At 41.2% G+C, this 11,616-nt stretch overlaps 2 protein-coding genes across 4 annotated transcripts in view; both read left to right on the top strand.

Annotated features, from left to right (window-relative positions):
- The first annotated feature begins 42 nt into the window (after window positions 1-42).
- On the top strand, window positions 43-8,931 carry LOC103755948 (retinol dehydrogenase 8). Its single transcript, XM_008921947.4, has 6 exons — window positions 43-1,661; window positions 2,798-2,959; window positions 4,185-4,364; window positions 5,389-5,482; window positions 7,053-7,236; window positions 8,142-8,931. Exons 1-6 carry the CDS (start codon window positions 1,565-1,567, stop codon window positions 8,373-8,375), a joined length of 951 nt encoding a protein of 316 aa, XP_008920195.1. The 5' UTR covers window positions 43-1,564; the 3' UTR covers window positions 8,376-8,931.
- A 1,933-nt stretch (window positions 8,932-10,864) lies between these two features.
- The window catches only part of DR1 (down-regulator of transcription 1), a 50,501-nt gene continuing 49,749 nt past the window's right edge, over window positions 10,865-11,616 (top strand). For all 3 annotated transcript variants that reach the window (XR_003915779.1, XR_001920593.3, XM_008921890.4), the window contains exon 1: window positions 10,865-11,113. Coding sequence is in view for 1 of the 3 variants with exons in the window: in XM_008921890.4 (XP_008920138.2) it covers window positions 10,894-11,113 (220 nt within the window). In the remaining 2 variants the exon portion in view is untranslated. The remainder of the gene's footprint in view (window positions 11,114-11,616) is intronic.

Raw genomic sequence — 11,616 nt, 5'->3', positions numbered from 1 at the left:
CAGGATTTCAAGTGGAAAATACAACCAATCTGTAATTACAGCTGCATCACAACACTAGTGGAATTCCACTAACTAGCATTGCATAAAGCCTCGCTTGCTCCTCCTACATGCACTAAATATAAATGTGCATGAGCAGCAAAAGCAATTTGCCTAATCTCTGAATCAGCTAAATAGCATTTGCACTAAAATTTTGTCTGTATACTAACTTATGTGGTTAAACTGTGGGTCAAACCTGATAAATAAGCAGAATCATAATTACGTTTTCTCTGTTTAGATGTTGTGCTATTTTATTGCTTGCCTGAGAAGTTAATGATTCCACTTATACTGTTCAAGTCAATTTATTTCTTTTGGAAAGGATGGAGTTGGGTTTTTTTAAACATAATTTCAGTTAAATGTTTCTGTAGGGTCCTACTTTTCTTGAATTACTAATGAATTTACTTCTCTGCAAATCCTGGAACACTAAGTTCATTTTTCTGAAGTGCATTGCATCACATGGGATTGCTGAGTCTTGGAAAACATTTTACTGGGGCTAATGGCATTGCAATTAGCTGAATGCTGCTCATAAGGCTAATTGCTTATCAAGGTCTTTCTTTTTTCTGTCACTGAGGGCAGAAACAACAGACTGAGTTTCTTTCTGCAATGTACCTGCAGTTACTGCATGTTAAGTTCGCATTGCACCCAAGTGCCAGTCCAAATGCCCCTCTGTTTAATCCACAGTATATATGCAAAATTGGTGGAATATTTTCTCCAAAACTAGAATGGTCCAAAACTCAGACATCATGCTAGCTCTGAGTTTTTTAAATTTCCATGTTGTCATTTGCAGAATCGAAAGTGTTGAAAGAGATTCCAGTCTTAGCAAGCACGTAGTGAAGCTGGTCTGTTCAATATCTTCCTGTCAGTTCTCCACTGCCAGTATACTTGCTTGCTTTCTCTATTCTTGGTTGGGGACACTGCCAAAAGGAAATGTGAGGAATCTGTCCAACAACTTGTCTCTTTCAAAATCCACATCCCATTTTTCAATTTTTTTTTTCTGTAATGGCTACTAGGACTCATAATAGTAAGGGATTGGGAAGAAATCCATTCCTCATTCTGTTGCAAAAGAACAAGGAGGGTGCAGTAGGTGTAGAAAGTCTGACCAGCTTTAGCAGAGGGATCCCACTTTGGGTGCAGTTTACTTTCCATAAATATGAGTGGAAGACTTGACAATACAGACTGATTGTAACTGTGGCAAGGCTTTTCCTGCCAGTATTGTGTAAGCTGGTTATTCTATTAAAAAAAATCCATGTAGTTTACAAATGTCTTATTTTTAAGTTTAATCAAATTTTGTATTAAATATAATCCGTGTTGATAATGCAGTTTATAAGCACATGCAGGAGCATCTGCTTCTGTTTTTGTCTAGTTGGAGATTATCCCTTAATCATGCAAGGCCCAGGTGTGCACTTTCAGATTTGTTGACTCAGGGAAGCTGGAGATAACATTAAAGACCAGTCACATTATACTGTAGTCACATTTAGGTTGTTGCTCCTCTGAAGAAGACTCTTGCTTGAACCACTCAGTGAAAAGAATGGCAAGAAGAAATGTCCTCATTACAGGTTGCTCCTCAGGAATTGGACTGGCATTAGCTGTAAAAATGGCAAAAGATGAACAGAAAAGATTTAAAGGTAACCATGTATCTGTTATTTATCTTTATAAAAAGATTCTGTTCAAGACAGTGCTGTTTTTTCTTCTGTGATTTTACAGGCAGTTGTATTCAGCTTGGTGACTCGTTTCTTGTTAGTTTTCCTCTTTTACTCTCAAGAAAATACAATACAGTGAAAAATATACTGTTTTCTGTAAGCAGTTTATATTTCTGTAGCTGTACTGAAACTGAACAACTACTGGAAGTGAATAAGTTTACACACACACTGGGAAATGATGGGAACATAAAGCTGAATAGCTGCAGATCTCTGTAGTGTGCTACCTCAGATAGACATTCACAGCTTTGCTTGGGGCTCCTAAAATCTGTTGAATGAAACGTATGTGCCCATGTCCATTTGAGGACCAAAGGAGGGAATTTAGATAAACAGTTCCTAAATTTGCAGTTTTTTCTTTAAAGCACATCATTATTCCAACTCTGTGCAGGCATAACTGGGTGAACAAAGGGACTGGGATTTGTCTTACTGCTGCAAAACAGGGTATTTGCTATGATTGAAAATGGATGGCAAGGTGAACACAGCAATCTGTGCTAATTCAGTTTCTCATACTTACTTTCACACTTTTTTACTGCTAACTGACTGGATGCAGATTCAGAGCTTTCCGAGTAATTAGGCCACAATAATGTTAAAACTAATTTCTATTTTGAGAAGTAGTTGGCAAAAAGTAGACATTTTTTCAACCTAAGGAAGTATTTGTCTTCCACTTTTTTAATAAAATTATTGTTGGTCTACTAAACAGGTTGATGGTGATTTGAAACAAAAAAAGAAAGAGAGAGGTTTTGGGTACCTAAAAACAATTTAACCGTATAACTTGATATCTGTTACTTAAATTTTGGTGATAATATTATCTTTATACACTGCATTCTTCATTGTGTGTAGTGGTTTAATTCTTCTTTTGAATTTCTTGAAGATTTCAGAAACAGTCTCTGGGAAATCAGTGACAATATATGTTGAAAATAGTCTTTTTACTTCTAGTTTTTATCTGGTTTCTATCACTGATATTTAAGATCTGGATGTAAAAGCAATATTCTTTAATACTTCTCAGTAAGACTGACAGAGTAAAGATTTTATTTCTGCTAACTGTTGCTTCTGGTGTTTTGCAGTTTATGCCACAATGCGGAATCTGTCCAAGAAAGAGCCACTGGAGGAAGCTGCGGGTCACAGGCTGGGCAAAACCCTCGAAATTAAACAACTTGACGTCTGTGATGAACAGTCTATTAAAGCTTGTGTGAACAGTATCCCTGACAGAAGGATTGATGTCTTAGGCAAGTACAGGATGTGTGTGCTATGAACAGATACCAGATTTCTGTATATCATCATCTCAAATAACCTGCAGAAGTTTCATCAGTGTAGTTTTTAAATTATCAAAGTAATAATAATTGCGTAGTATATTCTGTTCAAGATTTTAAGACTTCATGCAGACATGAGTAGATTAAATCTAACCCTGCTTTCATGAAGTAGGGAAGCTTATTTTCCTTGTTTATAAAGGAGAAACCTGATCACAGGGAAGTCTTGGATAAGATGATACAGTTTTTAGTAAATGTGAGAACTTTTGCCTAAACCAGCACCTTCATGAGCAAGACTTTCTACTCTATTGATGAAGCAACAACTCTTTGTACTAAGAAAGCAACAGCATTTGGGAATTAGCAAGTAAAAGAACAAATACAAAGAAAGTAAGGATATTTTCACTTTGTATGGAGAATTTAAATTGTACTTTACAAATAATTCAACAAGAAGTGTTTTCATACTGTTTTGCTAAAAATAAATATTAATATCTTAGTAAGATGGAAATTGCTTACACCATCAGCTATTAAATCTTCTCTAATAGAAAATTATGGATCTACATTTATTTTGATTAATTATTAAAGCAGTGCTTAACAAGCTGTTTCTGCAAAATGTATTATACTCTAATTTGACATACTACTTGTAATGCAGAATGCCAGTCCTATCATCATTCTCCACTTACGAATATCCAGGAGACAAATAAAAATCAATAGAAGTGTGTGGTTTGTTTTGTTGGGGATTTATTTCCTCTTGAAGATATGAATGTTAAGAAAACAAAAAGCAGACCACAATATGGCCCAGTCTATCATGTTTTGAAGACTTCTGTTCATTCTTATGGGTATTGACTGTAACTTTTAATTCTTAATACTGAATTATAAACAAATACAGGTAATTCTTGTCTCATTTTCCTATAATACTTTAGTAATTTTTTTAAAAAAGGACTAATCAGAAATAAATTAGTTAAAATGCAAAGTATCTCATAATTTAAATTGGATTAAAAGCATAGTTAAAAATAGAGAAATCCGGAAATGTCAAGTGTACTTGCAAAGCTTTAGTGACAATAACATCTTTTAATCCTTTCTAAAAGGATTATTTAAGGATCATTTAACCCTTAATCCTCATTTTACTTTCAAATGTTTTCCAGTAATGATTACAAGTTTATGTTTATGGAGGTTGTTGCTCACTGTTGTCTCCCATTTTGCCCAGTGAGCAATGCTGGAATGGGGCTCATTGGACCTATTGAATGTCAGACCATAGATGAAATGAAAACTGTGATGGATACCAACTTCTTTGGACTGGTTCGACTCCTGAAGGAGATTTTGCCTGACATGAAGAGGAGAAAGAGTGGGCATATAGTTATAATAAGCAGTGTTATGGGAATACAAGGTAAAGTTTGTTTGTTTGTTTGTTTGTTTGACCTAAGAGTTCAGTACTCAAAATTTAAAGCTTTCCTCTTTTCATCTAAAAGAAAAAAAAGTAGGAGCTGACATATCTTAACTGTTGCGTTTCTTAATGCTGAAGTTCCAACCATAAAAAGTACCTGATGGGTTTTATGCATCTAAGGGGGATGTTGCTACACAGCTACTCTCAAGACATTTTAGCAACAAAACCTGCAGAGTGAATCTTTTTTTAGGGTTTTAACTTAAACTCCAATTTTTTTTAAATGTTATTGTTTTATTTTTATTATCTGGAGAATAGGGCTTGGCATCACTTTTATCTTTCTTACTGGAAGAAATTATGGGAACAGACAAACATGCTTATTACAGTCTGCAAAATAATCATAATAGAATAAAATCCAATCCTGAACAACTGTACCACCTTTTTGTAAAGTTTCTCATCTCATAAAACTCGGAGAGTAAAATTTCACTGACAGATAATGGTACTCCCACTCTCGTGTCCCATCCTGTCTAACTGTATTTGTTTCAATTATTACAACTTACCTGGATTATTCTGGTGAGCAAGGGCCCTACAGCAATCTGCACAAGTTGTAATATTTACCCTCCACCTAAATGGATTGATGTAGTGCTTTTTCTAACTCACTCAGATGCAAGTTGGGTCTCTTGCACGATTGGATCTCCTGCATTACACTCAGCTCCTGTGTTCGTCTATTTAAGTCTTGCTGATAAATAATGCAGATGGTATTATGTGTACAGACACTTCCACATCTTAGACTACAAAATAATATCATCCAAAGAGATCACAGCATTGCCTAGGAGGAGGAAAGGTATTAGTCAAACATCCTTTCCTAGACTAAGCAGTTTCGAGAACTTAGGCAAAAATCAGTGTTTAAATTCAGCATGCATGAGGATTTTTCTAAAGTTTTCTCAGCAAGACTGTAGAAATGAGTTTTTAAAATTATTAGTATGTTGAACACGATCACATTCTAAGAGATGTTTTGTTTGTACATCAGGTATTTTATTTAATGATGTTTATGCTGCATCTAAGTTTGCTGTGGAAGGATTCTGTGAAAGTTTAGCTATTCAAGCACTCAAGTTCAAACTGCAGTAAGTATTGATCCACTGGTGTAAATTGTATTTTAGATAGTTTTAAATATTTCAGACCTAGTAAACAGATTTTTAAAGCTTGCTGCTAAAGAGATTGAGAACCCCTTGAAAACCATATGTCACAAAAGGCATAGAAATGTTCACACTCTTCATGCTACATAAGCAAATAAAAATATCTAGATGTTAAAATAAACATGTTCTCTTGAATAGTTAAAGACTGTTTAGCTGTGGATAAAATACAGCCTTCTTAGGCAATTCACAGATGAAAAACTTCTAGGGTTCACCACAGAGAGTGAGCAAGTGCAAATCCATCAGAATGGAACACAGGGAGAGATACCTGTAATGACAGGAGGTGGGAGCAAAGTGAGAACAGTGTGCTGTACTATTTCTAATGTTTTAGACAGTATTTAAGAGACTGGTCCTGTGCACCATCTGTGGATTTTGGGGTTTGATTTGTCACATGTATATTCACACTCATGTAATTGTGCTACTGTTCTTCACGTGAAGTCCAACAACTGGTAAATATCCACTGCATCTGTGTGTGCCCAAGCATTTAGCCCCTGTGTTGTGGGAGACACCAGCTGTTGTGGGATTTCAGAGACAAAACTCTGATTCTACATACTGCTCTGCAAAGTTTGGAGAAATTTAAAATAAGTGTATTGTGATGATACACAGGATATACCAGAATTCATAATTAGATTTCAAGAGTATAAGACACAGCAAAAAGGAGGTTAAAAAAGGAAGTATAAAAGGAAAAGTTAAAGGTCTGATGGGAAGAGTGATGCAAGAGAAAAAGCTTTAGTTCCAGCAGTAGCTGGAATTCTGCTGTGAAGGTCAATAGCTTGATTTAGTTCTAAAGAAGGACCTTTAGAACATGCCCAAAAAACTCAAGTCTAGAAAGCGGTCCTATTCCAAAGAGTGTTTTTACAAACACAGTGGCTGAGAGTTATTACTGCCTGAGAAAAGAACTGGGAAAAAAACCCAACCAGTATCTGTATTTCAGTGATTTGCTCTATGCTATTGAACAAAAAACCACAGCAAAAGTCTCTATATTGTAGTTTATTATTATACAGTGGAAGAATCTTGAATTATCTAACTCTGACAGCTTGACAAAGAAAATCCATGTTTGGACAATTCCCCCATCTCTTTCAGATACTTCTAGTTTTATCAAGGGAAACAAAGAAATTGAGGCAGAATTTTGTCTAGAAAGCAATGAATTGTTATAATCCATTAATTATTTTTCTTAATATCTGCTAAGTTCTTGTGGATAAATCATCCTTAGATTCCACAGCTGCGAAACAGCAGGTAACAACTGCACTCAGTTATGCCATGAATTAAGTTACAGCACTTCTCTGAAATTTAAACTATGCAGATTTCTACTACTACATGGGGATAGATAGGAGGAGCATGAGAACAGTAATGCAGCATGGGTTGCCTTTACAGAATGTACTGTTTAATATTGTTGGCTAAGAGTGCAACTCTTCAATATTTCTTTTTTGGGAAGGATTGAGGGGTGTATTTTCCATGGGGGATAGTCAAAACACAGTATATCTTTGCTTTTTTTGAACAGGTTAAGTTTGATTGAACCAGGCCCAGTGGTTACAGAGTTTGAAAGAAAAGTGTTTGAAGATGGAAAGAAAATGGATCTTTCAGCTGCAGATGCAGAAACAGCTGAGATGTTTACTAATATTTACCTTAAAAATTACAAGCAGATTTTCCAGAGTCTGGGACAAAGTGCTGAAGATGTTGCAGAGGTAACTCATAAACAACTCTCCATCTTCTTTTTCTTGATTTTTTTTTCCTTTGTAATTTACAAATGCGGTGGTTTGTTGGTGGGTTTTTCTGGTAGAAGCATTAGATTTAATTAAATGTAATACACATGATTAAAAAGGGTTTTTAAAAACTCCAGAGAATATTAAGAGTTCTAAATAAAACCCTTTAGAATATTAAGAGAATGTTCTTTTTGAAGTATTGAAGACGAGTTGTAATTTAAATACCACTGAGGTATTAGATGCCCTGTATGTCATCTGTTGAAGGCTGAACGCTCTGCAGTGTTACCATAGGCATGCCCAGGGCTCCCACCATTGGCAAAGCTGCTGCCCTGTCCATCTCCCTGGTGATCCCTCCACTGTGGGGAAGTTCACTCAGCCACCCCAGACCGCCAAGGCACAATAGAAGAAACATGGACATAGTTTCTGGTGCTTGAGGCTTCCTGCAGAAAGACAAGTTTAGGCAAGCGGGGGAAGGGGACAATCATTTCAGGTGTTTGCTGGTAAGGAATAGCTTCGGTGTCAACTGAAGGTTCCCAGATCTTGCTGCAAAATGCACTGTCCCGATCCTTTCCCAGTGAACTGTAAAAGAAAGGATCTACTATTGTGGGCATATTTTGGAAGACTGTTCAGAATACTTAGGTATAAGGTGCTATTCACCATGGTACAGAGAAACAGAAATAGGACTAGGAATAAATAAGAAGTACTTCTTATGGCCATAAAATATTTTAAGAAAATTTTCTAATGAAATTCTAATAAAACTATATAAAGGGTTTTACATAATTCTAGGACTTTATTCTTTCACTTTTCCACTGCTAACTGAAAACTGGGGTTTTACTTTACTGTTTTGATAAAGGTCCTTTGAAAATTCTATTTCTCCTTTTCTACAGCATACAGTAAAGATAATTCTTTCAGAAAATCCACCTTTTCGCCATCAGACCAACACCTTGTATACTCCAATGACAACTCTGAAGTATGCAGATCCAAATGGAGATCTACCCATTGATATATTCTACAAAATGGTTTTTCAGCATGACAAAATCTTCAGTGCAAGTCTTAACTTCATCAAATTGCTACGGTGGAGAAGTAGAAAGAGCTTTGACCTGGGGAAACCCTCACAATAAATATGAGATTATATAGTGCAAATTGGGATTACTTGTAGCTACCGATGACTCAGTATGTTGTTATTCAAATGGCTTTGCTCTGTAATTGTGAAAAGGCATTCGAGATGTTTATTTGAGCTTAGCCAACATATTCAGCTGAATGTGTATATCTTCAACATTAGTTTGCAGAACCTTGCAACTAAAATCCTCTAACTACAGTTTTATTCTGTTTAGTGTTTGCTTTTCACACTGATATGTTTTTGTGGGAATGTGGACACTGACTGACACTTGTGTATTCAATATTAGCCCAATCCCTTCACTTAGTAGAGTATAATACATAGTGAGATGTGTACCGTAGGTAAACTATTTAGATTCTTAATTTAATAAAAATATTGTATCTTTTTACTTATTAGAATAGGATAGAATCAGTAATCCTTCAATCACAGCTGCATTCTTGTTTTCAGAAGTCGAATCTATTCATCAGCAACAGAAGAGAAAGTCTCATCAATCTTAAAGTGTCACAAGTGGAATATTTATTATTCATATCTATTTATTATAATATTCTGAATGCTTCCTTTATGTGCAATGGTTACTAGCGTATTACACTTAGTGAACAATAAAATGTTTTTAAAAGCAACTTAAAATATCTTCTTACTGTCTTGGTACTATTATTTTGAAAACCAAAGTATTGTCAGTAATAAGTGATTCCAATTCATTAAATGCCTTCAGTGTCTGAAGGAGAGCCACTGGCTCTCCTGTTCTAAGTTATCCTAATAAGCAGGTGTTAAACCAAAATTCTATCATGAAAAGGAGATCTTTTCCTTGTCTTTCTCTTACCGTAGTCTGACAAGTCATCTGAGGCCAAGCTGGAGGCCTGGGTTTAAGTGCTGTTCTTGCATGGCATTCCTGTTCCCTGACCTCCAGCCTTGCCCCTCGGGCCTCCAGGCTGGTGTTTCTCAGCACATTCCAGCAGCTGTCCTTGTTTCACCCAGAGAGCCCAGCTGGAGCTCACTGGCGATACAGGAACTGTCTTTCCTTCAATACTTTCTCACTAAGCCAAAATCTAACTCCGTGCTGAGACTTGCCCAGCCCTGCCCTGCCCCTCCCCAAAGGAGCTCCAAGAAGCCAAGCAGCAGCCCAGGCGTGGGCAGCTCCTGTGGATGCCAAGCACTGCAGGGAACACGACTTGCTATGCAGTCATGACCCTCCTGGTGGGGCCCGAGGTTTGGGGGCGTGCAGGGCCCTCCTCAGGACAGCAGGCAGGGGAGTGAGGGGAGAACAGCACCCGCGGCAGCCCCTGTGCACAGCTGGAGGCCTCAACCACGTCCCACTGCTAAAACAAACCTCCTGGAAAACACGGGGCTGGTGCCTACAGCCCAGCATCACCGTGTGCATGGCACAGAGGTGGGAACAGCAGCCAGGCTGAAAAGGAGCAGGCAAGAACCAAAGGACAGCAGTGGTGCTGGCGCTGAAGGGAGCACGGCCACTCGCCCTCTGCAGCCCTTCGCCATCAGTGAGGGGCCAGCGCTGGGCACAGCTGGGCACAGGCAGCCAGGGAAGGGCAGGGCGTGCCACGAGCAGCTCAGTGTCGCTCAGCTGTGGCTGTCGCTGGCCCGCAGGTTGGGCTGGGCTGCATTCCGGGCAGTTTTCCTGTGCAGCACAGAGGCAGCACGGTGCCACCAAGGCCATGGGTTGTTAACGGGCCCTTCCACGAGCCGCTAACGGCTCGGTCCGGTTAACTCACACAACCCTCACACTAATGGTTATGGGGTGGCTGAAAGCACAAAACGCAGCTTCACAGAGGGATGCCGAGCAAACCCCTTCGTGGCTGCGAGTCGTGGATAAACGACGGATGAAGAGCCGAGCGCCAACCGCGCGCCCTGCTGTGCGAACGCGCCTGCCTGGGGTGTCAAACCCCCCGCTACGACCGGAACCGAGGGAAGGGCAGCCCGAAGCAGCTCCGGCGGCAGCAGCCGGGCCGAACGGGCGGTGCGGTGCCAGGTGGGGCAGCCCCGGGCTGACGGACCGACGCGACGGACCCAGGCTTCGCCGCCCCGCCCGCCCGCACGATGGCTCGCGCCCGCATTCCGGCTCCGCGGCGCGCGCGGGAGCTGTTCCGGCTTTTCTGGCGAAGCGCCGTTTCCCAACACGTTGAGCGCGGAGCCGGAGCCGTTTCCGCCTCGCGGCCGCCGCTCCGCCGGCCGGGTGAGCCCAGCGTTGGTCAGGCCCAGCTTAAGCTCAGCCCAGCCCAGCCGAGCACCCTGCGGGCTCATTTCGGCCGCTTCGGCCTCCGCTCACCCCGGTTCATTAAGGCGGCGGCGCCGGGCGCTCGAAAGGCATGTGTCGGAGGCGGCAGTGGCACGGCGCCGCGGCCGAGGGAGCCCTAGAGCCCGAGCAGCGCTTCCCGCGTCCCGCCACCCCGGCCCTGCAGCGGACCCAGCCGGCCCGCCGCCCCCGGCCTCCTCCCCGGCGTCGCCCCCGCCGGGTCCCGCGCCTGGAAGCCTCGCTGACGCGGCAGCCCGGAGCCCCCGCAGCCAGGATGGCCTCGTCGTCCGGCAACGACGACGACCTCACCATCCCCAGGGCTGCCATCAACAAGATGATCAAAGAGACGCTGCCCAACGTCCGCGTGGCGAACGACGCCCGGGAGCTGGTGGTCAACTGCTGCACTGAATTCATCCACCTCATCTCCTCCGAGGCCAACGAGATCTGCAACAAATCGGAGAAGAAAACCATCTCCCCGGAGCATGTCATACAAGGTGAGCTCCCGCAAGCACTGTGCTGCCGCCGGCTTGGGCACCCGTGAGCCACTCCTGCCCCGTGCTGCTTTTCCCTCTCCGGTTGCTCATAGCTGTGTAGGAGACAAAAGGCAGGATCTCGTAAGGGTCTGGAGGAAACGCGTGTGTTACCCAGCTTGCCAGTCGCACTGCTCGAGAGGCTGTCTTTGTGCGGTCAGAGCAGCTGCTGCCTGTGCTCAGCACCAGCTCTGGTTTTGTGGTTCAGAGAAGCCTGTGATGCTCTGAGTGAAGTCACCAAATTTCTTGCTCTTTTTCGTACCTGTGAAACGAGGGCTGCTTTTTCTAGTGGATATGCAGCATGTTTTAAGATCTTGAATGTATTCGATGTCTTTCTAATTGGAGGTTGATTATGTGGGCCCAGGCTTTAATCTGTGGTAGTCCTGTCTGGAAGCTCTAAAGAGCTGTCCTTACAGTCTGGTTGTTTAATACTGAAACTTTGTATCTGTTGCAGAAAGCATTTAAAC

This window comes from Manacus vitellinus, unplaced genomic scaffold, assembly GCF_001715985.3.
Source record: "Manacus vitellinus isolate BGI_N305 unplaced genomic scaffold, ASM171598v3 scaffold_21_pilon, whole genome shotgun sequence".
Classification (NCBI taxonomy): domain Eukaryota; kingdom Metazoa; phylum Chordata; class Aves; order Passeriformes; family Pipridae; genus Manacus; species Manacus vitellinus.
This window is presented reverse-complemented; position numbering and strand designations above follow the sequence as displayed.